The sequence below is a fragment of the Macrobrachium nipponense genome, chromosome 35 (assembly GCF_015104395.2).
Source record: "Macrobrachium nipponense isolate FS-2020 chromosome 35, ASM1510439v2, whole genome shotgun sequence".
In the NCBI taxonomy this organism is placed as follows: domain Eukaryota; kingdom Metazoa; phylum Arthropoda; class Malacostraca; order Decapoda; family Palaemonidae; genus Macrobrachium; species Macrobrachium nipponense.
In genome coordinates, this window is record NC_061096.1 from 544,813 (window position 1) to 563,779 (window position 18,967).

The following is an 18,967-nucleotide window of genomic DNA, read 5'->3' on the forward strand; positions in this document are numbered from 1 at the left end:
AACGGAAATTGACAGTAAAAGGTTTGAAAGGTATAACAGGAGGACAATCTTGCTGATGCACTGTGAAACAATTGTTAGGAGGGTGGACAGTAAGATGGAAGAAAAAGAATATGAACAATAAAAGGAATGAAAGGAGTTGCAGCTAGGGGCTGAAGGTACACTGCAAAGAACCTTAATGCTTCATTGCACCGAACGAGGTGCACTGATGGTAATAACCCTGCCCCCCCCTAATTGAGGTTAGCCAGGTGTAGTTTCAAAGAACTGTTTTCTAAGTGGCAGGTTCATCTGGGTGTAATGTTATTACATACAATGATTTACTACTTTAATTTTCCCTCACAGATAGAATCTTGCTTATCTTTTGGAATAAAGTCTATATTTGTAGTTCGGAGTTTAATTCAGTGCCTAAGCACATTTTTGCAATTGTCTTTGTGATGGTTAAGGTTCTGGAAGAAAATGCTTTTGCAAACATAGCTTATGCAGGAGGAAGCCAAAGTTCCCGGGTTCAAGGCCCACGAGGGGGTTACCGTTATCATATGCAGAAATGCATCAGGATTCTTGCTGAAACGGGCCTTATATACATGGCTGCCAACCCCAGGCCCCTTAAGCATAAGAATAAACATTTACTGACAGTGTTTTGGATGCATAACGCCAAGGCCTGGATCACCAAAGTCCGTACGTCTAATTGGTTCCATCAGAGTTTCATGCCTCAAGTGAAGGATTACCTCAACAACTTGGGCATGGAGTTCAAAGTACTGTTGGTAATGGGCAATGCTGGTGGCCACTGTGGATCTTTATTACGATGCAGTCCTTCCTGCCTATGGACCAGGATCATTCACAGCTCCCTACAGCGTCTTGTAAAGGTGATGGACACTGACAATGAATTTTCGGTGAAGGACTATTGGCATACATTCACAACTGCCACATGTCTGTCTGTCATTGGCCAACCATTGAATGCCATGAAGAAAGACACCCTTACTGCCTGCTGGAAGTTGTGGCTGGAGTGTGTTCATGATTATAAGGGCTTCTCTCCAGAGGAAATTCATCATTCAGCCACTGATAAGGCAGTACAATTGGTGAGAATCCTTGGTGGAGAAGGCTTCCATGACAATGCTGAGGATGACGTCGGCACCCTCACTGATGCCCACTCTGTCCCCCTGACAGACCAGGAATTGGAAGAGCTGACAAAATCTGCCAGCGAGTAAGAAGACACAACAGCTTCAGAGGTTGAGGAGAATGATGATGGCCTGTTTTTGGACCCTCTGTCTGGACTTATCAGGACGCTGAAGGAGGCGGAGGAGAATTTTTTTGGCATAGGATCCTTATATGGAACACATCCTAAAGTTTACAAATGGCATTGAGAGGTTAGTGGTACCCTATATGTAATAACCTCCTCAGCACCATGAAGAGTCAGCAGCAGCAGCTGTCTATCATATGTTTTTTCTCAAAAGTCCTGAAGAAGTGCTTGAAAAACTGTAGTTGGTGGAGGAACTGCCTGAAGAAGAGAAAGAGTCCCCAGAGGATATGTAACTCCTCTGCTTTGCTGTCCACACTACAGTCATTCATTCATTGGACTGCACAGCTTATTCATTATCATTATCTTTAGTCAACATAATCACTTGTAAGTACAGCACCCATATAGATTTACTGTAAGGCTTGTATGTAAGTTAAATAAAAAAAAATTTGATTTAGTATTGTAAGGTTTATATGGAAGGAAAATAAAAACTTCTTTCACAGTATACAGTAGTATATTTATTTCCATTAAGTAGACTGAACAGTAAAATTACATGTACAGGTAACAGTAGCATACTCTATTTAAGAGTGTAATTTATGTAATACTGATCTAAATACAAAATTTAGGCCACTGACCAAGCACTGGGACCTATAAGATCATTCAGAACTGAAAATTATGTTGAAACAATTGTAAAGAAAGGGTGGAAAGATGGAAAAAAAGCTTATGAACAGAGGAACTGTATAGGATAGGGGATGAAGGGGGCTGCAACTAGGGGTCAAAGAGGAGTCAAAGAGACAATGCAAAGAACCTTAAGTAATGCCTACATTGCACAAAGTAAGGTGCACTGAAGGTACAGCCCCACTACAGGGTGTAATTTGGGTATATTTAGTCATGGAAACCATATGAACATAAAATAATTAGTGAATACACAGTATTGTTTAAAAAAATCTACAAAGTAGCAATTTTTAGCGATAATTTTGGAGATATGTTCCACAGAATCTGCGATGTTGTGGATTTTCCATGATAAGGTTGGAGATACAGTCCACAAAAAAAACTGCATCAGCAATTGCTGAACCCAAATAAGCAGGGATCTACTGTACTAAAAACCTTTTTTGGCATTCAGTACAATTAAATGCCCTCTAAATATTATGAATTTTCATGATTCATCTCAAAGCACTTGAAACTGTCCAACATGTTTGACAGTAGGAATGGAGAATGTCCTCTCTCTACAATGACTTTCACTGTGTCCTTCGAGAATTTTAGAATTAAAAAAAATAAATAAATAAAACACATGCTTTTCTTAAAAGGTACTAAAAAGTAAAAAATAATTTTTTGCAACACCAGGGTTTTCTTACAATTAATCATGTCCACAAAAATAAAACCATGGGGCCCAGATGTTCAAGGAAATGCTCCAAGAAAGGAAATATATATATTTTTTAATTTCTTGTAGCACTTCCTTCCAAGTTTGGGGTCACACTTTTATTTTTGTAGACATGATTATTAATAGTAAGAAAATCCTAGCGTGTTTAAAAAAATTATTTTTTTACTTTTTAAAGCCTTTTAATAAAAGAATGCTTTAGTTTTATTTCTTTGTATTTTTTTATTTTATACTTTTAGTTTTGACAGAAATTGTAACCAATTTATGACTGTAGATATTGATACAGATGTCTGTGTATTGGGGAAGGGGGAAGGGAGGGAAGGGGGAAGGGAGAGTAGAAAGGTGAGGTGAGGGGGATGGAAGGAAGGAATAAGACGAGGGAAAGGGGAGGGGGAGGGAATATGGAAGGTGAGGGGAGGGTGATGGAGGAGAGGGGAGTGTGGGGTTGAGGGGAAGTAGGGGAGGGGGAAATGGGAAGGGGATGGAGTGGAGAGGGAGGGATAGGGGAGAGAAAGGGGAGGGAATGGAGGGAAGGTGTGGGGGGGGGGGAAGTGGGAAGTGGAGGGGGAATAAAGAGGGAAGTGTTATAGTACAATAAAAAGAATTTGTGACAAATCCAGAGACACTGGGAGAAGTCACTGTAGGGTCACTAGAGGTCACTGCTGACCTACTGATTATTTAAGGTTGTATTGTCATCAGCATTGAGTAACCAGGCAAAATTTCAAGTCCATCGGACAAAGGGAGCAGGTAGAAAATTGAGTTGCAAGACTCGAGGACAGACAGACACACAGAATTCAAGGTAAAAAGAATTTAACAAAAACTACTTGAACATAGATCAAGCGTACAGTTTCTGTCTAGTGTGAATTCTCATGTCTTTTAAGATGACTTTGATGAGAAAAACTTCTTTGGCATACAGAGCAAGTGAATAGTTTCTATCCTCTATGAGTTCTCGTGTGTTTTTTCAAATTATTTAATCGAGAAAAACTTCTTTGACATACAGAGCAAATGAATGGTTTCTCTCCTGTATGAGTTCTCATGTGTGTTTTGAGATCACTTTGACGAGAGAAACCTCTTTGACATATAGAGCAGGTATGTGGTTTCTCTCCCGTATGAGTTCTCAAGTGAGGTTTGAGAGCACTTGATTGAGAAAAACTTCTTTGACATGTAGAGCAAATGTATGGTTTCTCTCCTGTATGAGTTCTGATGTGTATTTTGAGATGGCTTTGATGAGAAAAACTTCTTTGACATATAGAGCAAGTATATGGTTTCTCTCCAGTATGAGTTCTCATGTGTTTTGTGAGATGACTCGATTCAGCAAAACTGATTTGACATGTAGGGCAAGCATATGTTTTCTCACCAGTATGAATTCTCATGTGTTTTCTGAGACAACTTGATTCAGAAAAACTTCTTTGACATATAGAGCAAGTACTATATGGTTTCTCTCCAGTATGAGTTCTCAAGTGGGATTTCAGGCGGCTCATGCATGAAAATGTCCTTTGGCATTCAGCACAAGTTATTAGCTCCCTTGCTGTGTTACTTCTCTTTGAGAATGCATCTGTTTTATCCAAATGTCTATTTTCTTCTGCAATACAGATCTTCTTTCTGCTTTCGTCATCACAGCTTCGAGAGCGGTTCTCTTCGTGCTTAATAGATTGGGATGAACAGTTCACATCAAATTCACCATGTTCAAAAAATTCTGGTTCTGCCTTGACTTCTAAGGGGTCTGCAAATGAAGGGCCTTCACCTGTGTTTTCATTGAGATCTGCCTCCAAATTCTCCTTCTCTTCTTTAATTAACACCAATGATGACGATTTTTCAGCTTCCATTTTCACATGTACAATATGCAATCCTAGTTAGGATCTGAAGAACTTTTCCTCTGTTTGGAATGCTCTGAAATAAAATAGACAATCTGCAAAAAACATTTTCTGAATAGCACCGTTCAAAACAACTCTAAAAAAAGCATCTTCTGGAAAAAATATCACAATGCAATGCTCATCTGGACAAGAGTTGTCTCAAAAGAAATAAAACAGCATCCTTGGTTGCTGTTTGGAATCAACAAATTTATTCAGGCCAATGTTGGTCGACACTTCAACCAGCTTCTGCCTTTACCACAAATTCCCAACTTACTCTAATTTTGACAATCAAATGAACAATCTCTTTCTTTCATGAGTTGGGAACATTATATACCTATTTACAGAAGAATGGCTTTGCTTTCTTATACGAATTACATGAGCATTTTGAGGTAGAAAAGACTACTTTACATTAGAAAAATAAAAATTTATTAAAAATCAATTTTATTTTTCCTAATTAGACAAACCTGAGGTCCTTTACATTAGGAATTACTTTTGGAAATGTCAGAAAATGGCTGCAAGACTTTTGAACAAGGTAGTTAGGTGGTTTAACTACGGTTCGGTTGGCAGGAGTCCCACCCGCCCAAAACATGAACATTACACTTTGCTTTTGGCCTAGGTATCAGATTGAGGGGTGGCATGAGGTGTGCATAATGTGTAAAGGAACTACGGTTTGTAGTTAGGAAAAATACAATTTATTTTTAAAAATTCTCATTTGTTCCTACACGATATACAAACTCTCATTTGTTCCTACACGATATACAAACCCCTGGTTCTTTACTTTAGGACAACTCACAATTGGAGGGAGTAATCTGAATGAATCTCTAAAATTGACTGGAATTCAACACACTGAATTTTCTTCCTGGTCAATAAGCTAGGAAGAAAATCATGCCTCTGATGAATTGACCAGAGTACAGGTACTGCATGAACAATCATCAGACTTCTGGGCTTTTTATTTTTTTGAGTGAGGGATGAATCTGAGTTAGACAGTAAAGCAAATATAAGCATTGGGTTTCTCTTACTGTTAGGGACCCTCCTTCCTCTCCTTGCTAGAGGAAAGGGGAGTTGCTTCTATAATCTTAAAAGATAAATAAAATGGTTGCTCGATTGCACAACTTAACTGCATCATTGCCAATTCCTGTATCTTACAGCCGATTCCACTCTGCCCAAACGAAGAGAAGAAAGATGAAAGGACAGAGATGGAGAGAGGCTAGTCACACCCTCATTCATTCTCCCATCCACAACCGTACATCTAAGGCAAGATGCAACCTGGTCCTGATAAAGGACCCGGGTAAGCTACACAACTTGTTGAGCAGCCACCATAGGTCCGAAGGAAAAAGTATCCAAGGGAGACCACACTCCAGTCTTCTAAACCTAATGAGCCGACAGATTCTTCTGGAATGCTGCTGACCTCATGAGCTCTCGGATGGAAGGTATTGGTGTCGTCTACGCCAGCAGCAGAGTATGCTCTTCTAATCATCTCACAAAGCCAGAAAATAATAGCGTTCCTGAACACTTCTTTCTTGGATGCACCAGTGCTAACGAAGAGTCATCAACACTCAAGCCAGAAAAGATGAATCCTCTTCAGTTAGTGCCACAGCACTCTTAACAAGACCAGTAGCATTTTGTCTGCATCATTATTTACGAAGTCCTTTGAAGAGGGGATTGTAAGACTCAGACCTGGCGTCAGGGATGGACGGGTTTTGAGTCTTCGCTACGAAGTCCGGGATGAAATTGAGCAAGACAGATCCCCATCCCCTTAAGTGTTGAACATCAAAAGAGACCCCATGAAGGTTGCCTACTCTCTTCCCTGATGCAGGGCAAGCAGGAAAATGGTCCTGAGGGTCAGATCCCTGTCTGATGACTCTTGTAAATGTTCATACGGTGCACAAGTCAGGCTCCTTCTCAGAATGAAAGTCATGTCCCACACAGGGAGCTTGAGGTCCCTGGATGGGGAAGACCTTTGGAAGCTTCTCATCAAAACTGAGATCTCCAGAGAGGAGGAGATATCCTATCCACCCTTTCAGCTGAAGGACTAAACCGAAGGCAACTCAACAGCCTTTCGCTGCTGAAACAGAAAAAAGTTTTTTTTGGAGAAAGAAGACAAAAAAATCCGTGACATGTTGAAGAGTACCTTGACACCAACCACAGAAGACAGCCCATTTTCCCTGGTTTTTTCTACTAGAGTGGACTGGCTGAAATATCCAGACATATCTTACTGCGCGGCACAAAAAGAAGACACTGACCTTCACAACCTTCACACAGAAGGTTGTGTCAGGGAGCAACCTCTCTCAGTGACTCGGAGAGCAAAGCTAGAAGGTTGGGATACCAAATAGCCGCCACCAGAATCGTGGGATGTGGGGTGATCGATGCTCTGCTGATCAACTTGAGAATCAGACAAAATGGGTGTTGGAATGTGTCCTCCGCAGTGGCCTATGGGTCAGGCATGACAGAACAGAAGACCTGGAGTTTTCTGTTGTGCCGGGTGGTGAACAGATCGAACAACCTTTCCGTGAAAGAACCATTCTGTCCCTATCACCTGATTCTGTCGGCTGAGCTTGTTTGTCACTATATTCCTCTTGCCTTGAATGTAGCTACCTGACAGGTCCACCAAGTGATCCACTAACCACTCGTGCACCTGCATTGTCAACTGGTGAAGTAGGAGAGATAAAAGACCCACCTGCTTGATGACATATAACACTACCATGGTATTGTTGCTCATCAACACCAGAGAGTGTCCAATTAATCGATCCCAAAACTCTTGGAGAGCCAGAGAGCTGCCTTAAGTTCCAGGATGTTAATGTTAAGGTATCTGTCATGTCGGTTCCACACTTCTGAAGTCAGGAACTTCTGCTGATACAAGAGTCTGAGGGGAAGACTCTTGCTACTACCATATCTATAAGCATGCCCAGATACTTTATACTCTGCTTGGGCTCAAGATTGGACTTCTTGAGATTTATCACAATCCCATGATCGCGACAAACCTCGGGAAGGCAATCCCTGTCCTGTAGCAACTGCAAACGAGAGCTCACAAGGACTAGCCAATTATCGAGATATCTCAATAGGCATACCACGTGCGAATTTACCCAAGCTGACACCAGGGTGAACACACTTGTGGAAATCTGGAGAGCAGTTGAGAGCCCAAAACAGAGTACCCTGAACTGGTACATGATCTCCCCAAGGACAAAGTGAAAGTACTTATGGAAAGACCAATGGATGCATATTTGGATTATTATTATTATAGAAGTAGTTTAACCAGACCACTGAGCTGATTTTCAGCTCTCCTAGGGCTGGCCCGAAGGATTAGATAAAATGCCAGGTCTAGCCTTAGGCAAAGAACTGGGACCAAATAGGTCACTCATGTCCCCCATACATACATACTAAAAAGGTTTATCAAAAATCAGAATTAGTCAAGTAACTTTTAAAACTCATTAAATATTCTGTCTTATATTTTATCAATTAAATCACAGTTCCTAAGAAAAGACTGACAAAATTTCTTTTATTGTTTTATTTCAAAAAGTTGACAGTCTGCTGGTCATACTTTGGACACTCACACAATACATGTCAGACAGTTACCAACACCTTGCACTCTGAACACTCAGGAGCAGGGTCGCGTGGGTTGCTCATCAAGTGCTCGTGCGTCAGACGAGTGTGGCCTATACGGAAGCGCGTCAGGATTACTCCATTTATCAACATCCAGTTTTATTTGTTTTAATTTACTATTTTCAGGCTCTTCATTCCATGCATTTTGCCATTTATCTACAATTATTGTTTTTATATAATATAATTGCTAGTAGGGGTGTTTACACTTGCTTTTATCATGTGGACTGCTTCTTTAGCTACTTTATCAGCCTCTTCATTTCCTCTTCTCCCCACTTGATCAGGGATCCAACACATTTCAATATTTTTTTTCCATTTTTATACAATTTGTGGAGTTCAAATTGAATTTGCTGTACAATATTATTGTTTTCTGGGCTCAGCTCGTGTCGCTGCGCGAAATATCTTTAATCTATTATTTCTAGGGTAAATGTACTAACACATACCAGAGAATAAATAAAATAAAGAAAAAGGTCAGTATAACTGACTCGCTCACCCTCCAAGAGGGTGTCGGTATGCAACATAGGCGAGTGAGACCACTACCACGAGCCAAATGCCAATAGAAATCTCCCACTACAAAACCCTCCATGAGGGGAGCCGACCCACAGAGTGAGCAGCTCGTACTACTACTACTCCATCCCATGCTGCCGACTGCTGCGCCTCTGGTGGACATCCTTTTCAGTTAGCGCACACGAGTTCACAAGTGCTATTTTTCTCTCGTGTGTGTGCCCTTTCGTTGGATTTATCTATAATGGAGCGTGCAGCTATCGCAGCAGCTAAGTTAAGTACTCAGTATTTATGGTTAGTTGATTTTTTTCCGGCCCTGAGACAGTATTTGCCGTTTTTTTAGGTATAAATACGAACTCTGGGTCGGAAGCATGGCAGCATGGTTCTGCCTCGTGGTGGGTTCGTTCTTGGTCTCCCATACCTAGAACATCCCCTTATCTATGTACGCTCTATATTAGTTTATCCGTTTTACTTAGGGTACTGTCTACTCAGGTTTGTCATGCATGCATGTCTTTTACCTTATGTAGGCTTCTTCTATCCAGACCCTAGTCCCGGCTCTTAGTATCGGCCTCTGACTAGCTTTTGAGTGGTAGACTTGCCTTCGGGTTAGTCGTACACTCCTGGATTTTTTCTCCTACTATATTGCTTTCTTTCTTTTATTTTTATTTTAATTTTTATACTATGTATTTTGTTATGGTTAGGTTTGTTAGGCGTCTGGCTTAGCCTAGGTCCTGGCTCATTGAGCCTATACTACCCGCTCATCAGTTCGGTTGCTTCCCTTATAAGCATCTCTCTGATCAGTTGGTTTTGGCCCAGTGGGCCTATATGCTACTGCTTTTCAGTTCAGTTGCTTCCCGATAGCATCTCTCTGATCAGTTGATTTGCCCTAGGCTTAGTTGTCTTGTTTTGGTCTTACCGCCTCGTGGTCACTACGTGATCACGAGACAGCCAGACGCCTGCCCAGTCACCTTCCCCCTCCTCCCGCTCTTCCATAGAGTCGGGGGAGGGTGGGTCGGTCTGCCCATGCTCGCTCCCCCACATACCCGAGCCTGCCTCCCTCTCTCCCCCCCAGGCGGAGGGGCTAGGGAGACGGTACAGACCCAGATGGACTCGACCTCTCCGGCTTTCTCGGTCCGGCCGGGTGGTAACGTGTTGGGGGGTACTGGCAACCCTGCGGGTCCTGGGTCGGCGGTTTTGGGAAGAACGCCGCCAAGGGTGGATGCCCTACATCCTAGAGAAACGGTTGGCGGTATTAATCTTCCCCGGAGGCAAGGCGACAGGATACGTCGACCCAGTAGAGGCGGCCCCGACTATCGCCTTCATCCAACAACAGCTGGCTGCCTCATTAACTGACCAAGACCAGGATATCTCCACGGACGTCGCGACTTTATAGATATTAATGTGGAACCTATGGTAGGTGTAGACGACCTGTTGGTCGAGGTAGGTAAGGTGGACACCCAAGGGTCACCCTTGGGCGTAACTGTTTCTTCTACTCCTGCAACCTCTCCATCCTTCCAAGGCTTTACAGGTGATGAATTGTATACCTCCTGACGCTTCGGTTAGACCTAAGGTCAAGGGTCAAGCAGTGAAATCCTTGACTAAGACGTCGTCGTCGTCTAAGAAGACGACTTCGGCTTCATCCTCCTCGCGTAAGTCTCCGGCTGGGAATCCCGGAGCAGACAGGTCTAAAGCTTCTAGCTCCGGCTCTAAAGTCCTCGAGGAGTAAATCCTCCAGAGAGAGATCTCGCACTCCGGCAGTCACCAGTTCCGCTACCCTGGTTCCGATTCAGAGCCACCCCTCCACCCCTCCGCAGCAGCTCCGGCTTTGGACTCCAATGCTGGCCTGTTGCAAACAGGTGGGCGACCTGGTGGGTCCCTAAAGAGTAGCATGGAACAAATGATCTCTCGATTGTCGGATAGGATTACTTCCCAAGACTCCATTATAGCCGGACTGAGAGAAGCCCCTCTAGCCTCTCCTCCACTTTCCAATACAAGTGGAACTCAGCTTCCTCCGTATGACTCGCTACCTCCGTTCTCGATGAACAACCCATGGAGAGTAGCGTCATACGCCCCCCTTCCAAGACGGTCTCATTTCTATACCGGAATTTGGAACTCGAAGGATAGAGGACTTCGAGTTCTACCCGGAAGACCTCCAGCCTCCGTTCATAGGCTACGCAAGGCTTACAGCTTCAGCCATGGTTCGGGATGATAGGGTACCAAAGGAGACAGTCCTCTATTCACGAGACCAGGCTCAGAGAGAATGGCTCAGGTGTTTAGAGGACATGGATTGTTCTAATACCAAGATACAACCTTTTAAGAGTTCCCTTTACCATCACAATGGATGAGAGTACCCCGCTCCCGTTCCTGACAAAGATCGCGAGGTCTACCATCCAGCGGCCCAGAAGGGGGAACCCATACCTTAATTGAAGGAAGCAGATCCCACATCTCCGTTACTCCCCTCAGCCGGAGAAACACCTTCTCAGCTGGCAAAACTCAAAACCGGACTGTGCTATGGAGCAGTTTGGTGAAAAGCTACCCAGGCTCCCAGATAGCCTTATTCAGGCTGATTTGACGCGAAATCGCGATTAGCCAGATCAATTAACTCTATGGCTATGACCGAGGTAGCAAACCATAGCCTATGGCTCAGAACCGCTTTTTAAGCTCATGACCAAATCCCTGACTCAAACGGTACAGCCAGATATGTTTGAGTTTGCCACTGCTAGAACGAATTGTAGGAAGCATGTCCTACAAGAGGCAACCATTCGGCATGAGCCGAATAGGTTACTCTCGTCTTAACATCTGGGGAGCAGATCTCTTCCCAGAAGCTATGGTGAAGGAAGTCCAGTCAGAGGCTACGAGGCTGAACCAGAGCCTTAAGGACCGTTGGGGTCCTTACGGCTAAGAGGAGGCAAGACCTAACAGCTAAAGGTAAGGGGCAGAGGAAACCAGGCGTTTCCAACCTTACCAGAAAAAGCAGCCACGCTTTCCTCAGCAAGTTCCGCCGGTCGCCCTTAGTGCAAACAGCCCAACCTTCCACTTCTAAAGCTCAATCACAGCCAAATTTATGTGATATCCCCTCAGGCCTCAGCCCTCCATCCTCTTACGCCATCTCTCCAGCTTACAATCAAGCCTTCGAGAGTCAAGCTTCACAGAAGTATGACCTGCTCGGTAAGGGTAGGCAGAGGTAAGCGTTCCTTTCGTGGGAGAGGATCGGGAGGCCCCTTTAATAGGGGAAAGCACTTCAGAGGAGGCCGAGGCGGTTACCAGAACACAATGAAGAACTTCAGGTAGGAGGGAGGCTGTTTCACTTTCGCCACCGGTGGAACTTCAGCGAATGGGCTCAGAGCAATAGTGTCAAAAGGCCTGGGTTGGAGCTGGTTGACGAAACCCACCTCCATCCAGACCTTTCCGTCAACTTCCTTCCAAGGAATTGACAGAGTACGGCGGAGGACCTCCTTCAGAAAGGAGCTATAACGAGAGTCAGAGATTAAAATTTCAAGGTCGCTTGTTCAGCGTGCAAAGAAAGGCTCACAAAAAAGAAGGGTAATCTTAGACTTGTCCCGCTTAAACTTAGCCATCCGCTGCGACAAGTTCAAGATGCTCACGATCTCGCAGGTGCGGACCTTACTTCCCCGTGGGGCCGTCACCACCTCTATCGATCTTACAGACGCCTACTATCATATCCCTATTGCAAGACACTTCCGTCCGTATCTGGGTTTCAAGATAGGAGACCAGACATTCTCCTTCAAGGTAGTTCCCTTCGGACTCAACGTGGCACCCAGGGTGTTCACGAAGCTAGCGGAAGTGGTAGTGCAACAACTCAGGACACAAGGGATTATGGTAGTAGCGTATCTCGACGATTGGTTGATCTCGGGCTTCAACAGTCGAGGAATGCAACAGAGCTACACTGAAAGTGATTCAGTTCCTGGAATATCTAGGCTTCAAGATAAACAGGACCAAGTCAAGACTCACTCCAGAGTCAAACTTTCAGTGGCTGGGCATTCAATGGAATCTATCCTCCCATACTCTGTCGATTCCATCAACCAAAAGGAAAGAAATAGCGAAGTCAGTCAAGCAATTCTAAGTCTACAAACTGGCGTCAAGGAGGACTCAGGAAAGGATCCTGGGTTTCTCTCCAGTTTGCATCAGTGACGAACGTCTTAATGAAAGCCAAACTGAAAGACCTAACCAGAATCTGGCGCTCACGAGCAAATGTCATGGTCCAGGGACAAACTATCCTCAGTCCCTCTGATTCTAAAGAATCGACTTCGGCCGTGGGCGAAAGTCAAGAATTTGTCAGTGTCAGTACCCCTTCAGTTCCCTCCAACCAGGGATCACCATCCACACAGACGCGTCCTTAAGCGGTTCGGGGAGGGTATTCCCAGGTCAAAAAGGTTCAAGGAACTGGGTCACCTCAGTTCCGTCAGTTCCATATAAACGTACTGGAGGCAATGGCAGTGTTCTTGACTCTAAAAAAGGTTGCGCCCACCCACCAAAGTACTCCCCACATAAAGCTAGTCCTGGACAGCGCAGTGGTAGTACATTGTATAAACAGAGGAGGCTCCAAGTTCACGTCATCTAAATCATGTCATGGTAGCCATCTTCTCCCTGGCAGACAAGTTCAGTTGGCATCTCTCTCCACTCACATAGCTGGAGTGAGAAACGTCATAGCAGACGCGCTATCCCGATCAGTGCCCCTAGAGTCGGAATGGTCACTGGACAACGGTTCGTTCCAATGGATCCTTCAAAGAGTTCCAGGGCTACAGGTGGATCTCTTCGCATCTCAAGCGAACCACAAACTCCCGTGTTATGTAGCCCCCAACCTGGACCCTCTGGCCTATGCACGGACGCCCTGGCTCTAGACTGGAACAACTGGAAGAAGATTTATGTCTTCCCTCCAGTGAATCTTCCTCATGAAAGTTTTAAACAAACTCAGGACATTCAAGGGTCAAGTGGCTCTAGTAGCCCCAGATGGCCGAAGAGCAATTGGTATCCCCTAATTCTGGAAACTGGGCCTTCGTCCTCTTCGGATCCCCAATCCCAGGCTCTCCCAGTCAGTACAAACGAAAACTGTGTTCGCTTCCTCATGGGATTCTCAAAACCCTAACTTTATGGATTTCATGAAGTTAATTTGCGGCAAAAAGAGATGCGAATATTGACCCTCAGAATATTCTCTTCTTGGAATCCGATAAAAGGGGATTCAACTTTGAGACAGTATGATGCTGCTGTCAAAAAGTTAGCAATCTTCCTGAGAGAATCAGATATTAGAATCATGACAGTTAATTCAGCTATATCCTTTTTCAGATCCTTATTTGAAAAAGGTTTAGCAGCTAGCACGATTACGACAAACAAGTCAGCCTTGAAAAAGATATTTCAATTTGGGTTCAACATAGACTTGACGGATTCCTACTTCTCGTCTATTCCTAAGGCATGTGCTAGACTTAGACCTTCTGTAAGGCCTACGTCAGTTTCATGGTTCTTAAACGATGTTCTAAAACTGGCTTCAGAAACCGATAATGACACATGCTCGTTTATAATGCTCTTAAGAAAAACCCTATTTTTATTAAGCTTAGCTTCAGGAGCAAGAATTTCAGAACTGTCGGCTTTATCCAGAAGATCCGGATCATATTCAATTCCTTCCCACAGGGGAAGTCCTACTTTCTCCGGAACGTAGCTTTTTAGCAAAGAATGAAGATCCTTTGATGAGGTGGGAACCTTGGAAGGTACTACCCCTTCCACAAGATGTATCTCTTTGCCCAGTTTCAACCTTACGAGCCTTTTCTGTCCAGGACCTCCTCATCCTCATCGGGTCCCTCTTTAAGAGGGAAAAAGGTAAAAAGGAACTTTATCCATTAAAGGCATCAGCAACAAATCCTGTACTTTATTAAGCAAGCCAATCCTGACTCCCGAAAGCACATGATGTCAGGGCAGTAGCCACCACAATTAATTATTTCCAACATATGAAACTTCGATGAGTTTGAAAAAGTATACCGGATGGAAAATCGCCGACAGTGTTCAAACGTCATTACCTTTAAGTCCTTAGAAGCTCTGAAATTTTCAGCAGTAGCAGCGGGTAACATAGTTTCCCCTGACTCTAGCTAATCTGTAGTAGAAGATTCAGTCCTCCTTTCTACCTGCCTCACCCAACAGTTCGTCTATTCCTGCCTTGTTCATTTACATTCACCTTGTGTCTTAGCTGCTTTTATAATGGTGTAGTGGGTGCCCCTTATTTTTTTGCTAGGGACACTCACAGATGATTATAGATATTGATCTCATGGATGTTACCACCCCCTTATTTTTATGCTAGGGGATACATCTTATTTATAATGGTTACGGGTTTTGTATATTAAGTCATATACATTCCTTTATATATTATCATTGTTGATTAATTTGTTCATTTGATTATATTAATTGCTATAATATTTTTGATACATGCCTTTACACAGATACCATTTTGATACATGTAAGCCATTTTACCTCTGTATATATGTAAATTACCTTAGTTAAGAAACATGATTAGAATTAAGTGTAATTTAAGCATATTTCTATTTTTGTATCACTGTGTATATGTATCTTTTTAGCAATTATATTCTTTTTATATTTATTTTTTTCTTTTATTTGAGACCTATTCTGATTTATTTTATTACTTTTGTTTACAATCTTGTGCTATTTCTCTGGTACGATTTCGCGCAGCGACACGAGCTGAGCCCAGAAAAGGGATTTTGACGTAAGGAAAAATCTATTTCTGGGCGATTGGCTCGTGTCGCCAGCGAAATCCCACCCTACCCATCCCTTCGCCAAGATTGTCTGCTAACTTCAGGATGGCGGCCACCAGAGGCGCAGCAGTCGGCAGCATGGGATGGAGTAGTAGTAGTACTAGCTGCACTCTGTGGGTCGGCTCCCCTCATGGAGGGTTTTTGTAGTGGGAGATTTCTATTGGCATTTGGCTCGTGGTAGTGGTCTCACTCGCCTAGTGTCATACCGACACCCTCTTGGAGGGTGAGCGAGTCAGTTATACTGACCTTTTTCTTTATTTTATTTATTCTCTGGTATGTGTTAGTACATTTACCCTAGAAATAATAGATTAAAGGATATTTCGCTGGCGACACGAGCCAATCGCCCCCCAGAAATAGATTTTTCCTTACGTACAAAATCCCTTTTTTGGATAGTAACTCTGAACAGCTTCTATAGCGCTTCTTGAGTTGCTAAAAATCACAATATTATTGAATGATGTTTGCTTTATAATTTTGATAGCTACTTTGATTGTACACAACTCTGCTGTGAAGACTGAGGCATTATTGGGTAAAGATTGATTGATTGATTGTGTATTATATCTGGCGTCACATCATCTGGGTAATTGACACCGAAATAAATTAAATATAAAAAAATTAAATTTTTGATAAACTTCATATAAAAAGATCTATAAATATATTATATAAAAATTTTGTTCATATATAAGTTCTTACATAGACAATCTATGTATAATTTAAATTTGGTTAAGGAAGGCCCGCCCTCCTTATTATAGATAGCTGCTCTATATTACAATCCTTTCCAAGAATTGTAGCTAGGATAAAATTACCTACTCTGTCACGACCCCAAGACAGTAACCTATGTCTCAAATTCAAGAATCTGGGACATTCAACCAGCAAATGTCTCACAGTCAAGGGCACAGTACAGTTCTCGCAAAACGGAGGATTTTCACGAGACATCAAGAACCCATGGGTGAGTCTTGTATGTCCAATCCTCAATCGGCACAACATCGTTTCTTGTCTCCTTGGCATATACGGATATGACCAAGGAGACACTGATGACGTGATACTACGCATTTTTTTATTATTTAAAATATCCTCCCACTGGGACTGCCAACATTTTTTAACTCTCTGACCTACTAGAGGATACAAATCCCGATATGGTAGTAGGCATCTTGTGGGTTCTGAGGAGCTGACTGCAGACTTTGCAAGTTGGTCAGCTTTCTCATTCCCAGCCACCCCAACAGAACTTTATTTCTTTCCCTCTTCTTTTTAGTAAAAGCAGCCATTCCAATATATCTAAAATCAGAGGGTTTAAAGGGTTAAAAATTTCCAGTGACTGAAGAACACTTCTTGAGTCACAATATATAATAAAATTATTTTCATTCCAAATTAAAACTTCCTTTAAAGCTTTTAAAATTCCATATAATTCTGCTGTAAAAATCGATGCAACAGATGATAACCTGCCACTTCTCTCTACATCAGGGAAGGCTACACCAAAAGCCGACGCCAGCATCTGACTTTGAGCCATCCGTGAAAACTGCAATGGAGTCATCATGTTGCACGGAATGTTCTAAAAATATTGACCGCATGGACCTCACTGGACAATTCTTTCTTGGTAAAGTTAAAATATCTACAAAATTTTACCTCTGGAAAGTTCCAGGGGGGACTAACTGAATATTTTGCTGCTAAAATCTCGATCTTGGCATATTTAATTCACGGACAATAAAATTTTGACTCTAAAAGCAAATGGATGAGAGGTTGCTTGGGGTGATTTTTCATAAAACTGCCAATGCCTTTCATTTTTCATACAAATGCTGGTTAAAGACCTAGGTAGCCTCTGGAATCTATACCAGCTCCGAACCAGCAGACGCTTGTAATGAAGATCCAGTGGCACCTCATCAGCATCTACAAGCATTGCTCTCGGTGGGAGATGATTTAAATTGTCTCTGTACATAATCGTATTCCTCCATGATGAATTGAGTTGAGCATTTTAAGGCTATTTGCTTCCGCAGAAGTGTACACCTCACACCCATAACTTAATTTTGAAAAAGACCAAGGCTTTATATAATCTCAACATCTGAGTTCGGTCTGCACCCCACAAAGTGTGAGACACGACTTTCAGCAAATTCATTGCTTTCAAGCATTTTGCTTTAACATATTTCAGATGTGGAATCCAAGTCAGCTTACTATCAAAAATCAAACCAAGAAACCTTGTTTCACCAACACAAGGAATTCTCTGCCTATGAATGAATAGATCTGGATCAGGGTGGGATTCCCCTTATACGACAAAAGTGCATAGTTATCGTTTTACTGGCAGAAAATCTAAAACCATAACCTCAGCCCATTTTACTATATTATCAATGCAGAGCTGAAGGCGGCGTTCAGCCACTACCACCACCCTTAATGCTGCAAAGGAAATTGACAGGTCATCTACAATAGGGTATAGGTTATATCTGGGGGAATTATTTTAGAAACCCCATTGATTACCAAGGCGAACAAGGTTACACTTTAAAACAACTTCCTTGTGGTACTCCTTCTTCTTGATTGAACACATCTGACAATGTTGCTCCAACCTGAACCTGAAATATCCTATTTTTTAACAAAAAAGCCTTAATAAACAGGGGCAAATTGCCTCTCAGGTTACATTCATAAAGGACCCTCAAAATGCCATATCTCCATGTTGTATCATAAGCCTTCTCTAGATCAAAGAAAAACGGTGATGTGATGCTGTTTGTTGGCAAAAGCTTCACATATTGAAGATTCCATTCGTACCAATACATCAGTTATGGAGTGCATACTCCGAAAACCACACTGAGCAGGCCGAAAGGTATTTACCTCTCTCCAAGTACCACATCAATCGTGTGTTCACCATTTTTTCCATGATCTTACGCAAACAAGATGTCAATGCAATAGGACGATAATTTTTCTGTCTTGAACGGATTCTTTTCCAGGTTCACAAATGGCAGTAATTTTAACTTCTCCCAAGCTTGGGGAAGATATGTTCTCGGTAATTCTGTTAATTAGGCTTAATATGAAAAGTATGGTATTTTCAGGGGTATGCTTAATCATTGAATATGTTATATCATCCAGTCCAGGAGCTGATTCATTACATTTATTCAAGCCGATTCAAATTCTCTAATAGTAAAGGAGCATTGTACTGCTCATGTCTTGAGGTATTAAAATTAAAATTTCGAATTCGACTGTTTCCATTATCCGTCTTTGAGCTGAATAGGATCTATCATCGTTTTTCTTAGCAACATTAGCATGATTAACAAACTCATTTGCCACTAACTGGGGGTCTGCTACCTCGCAAACCATTCACCTTGATAACTGGAGGTTGACAAGGAGTGAACTTGCCTGCTATTTTTCTAACTCTCTTCCAAACTAGGGTCAGAGGAGTTTTTGAATTTAGTGAAGATATGAAAATTGTCCAAGATTCTTTTCGTGCTTTTTTGATTTCCATGCGTAAAATGAGCTCTCGCTTTTCGAAATTCTACACGATAATACTCACATTTTCGTCTGCGGTCTGGTGAAGGCAGATCTCATAGTTCTATGGGTTTCCTGGCATTTACGAGTCCACCAGGGAACTGGTCGGCGGACAAATTTGCCTGAAGTCCTAGGTATAGATTGAAGACCAGCTGAGAACATTATT

At 42.6% G+C, this 18,967-nt stretch overlaps 2 protein-coding genes across 2 annotated transcripts in view; one reads left to right on the top strand and one right to left on the bottom strand.

Moving 5' to 3' along the window:
• Positions 1-431: 431 nt before the first annotated feature.
• LOC135208166 (tigger transposable element-derived protein 1-like) lies at positions 432-1,202 on the top strand. The gene has a single exon (XM_064240303.1). The coding sequence runs from the start codon at positions 432-434 to the stop codon at positions 1,200-1,202; it is 771 nt and encodes a 256-aa protein (XP_064096373.1).
• Positions 1,203-3,019: 1,817 nt separating this feature from the next.
• The window catches only part of LOC135208393 (zinc finger protein 239-like), an 86,285-nt gene continuing 70,337 nt past the window's right edge, over positions 3,020-18,967 (bottom strand). The window contains exon 2 of the mRNA XM_064240517.1: positions 3,020-4,499. Coding sequence (XP_064096587.1) covers positions 3,542-4,435 — 894 coding nt within the window. The 5' untranslated portion in view covers positions 4,436-4,499 and the 3' untranslated portion in view covers positions 3,020-3,541. The remainder of the gene's footprint in view (positions 4,500-18,967) is intronic.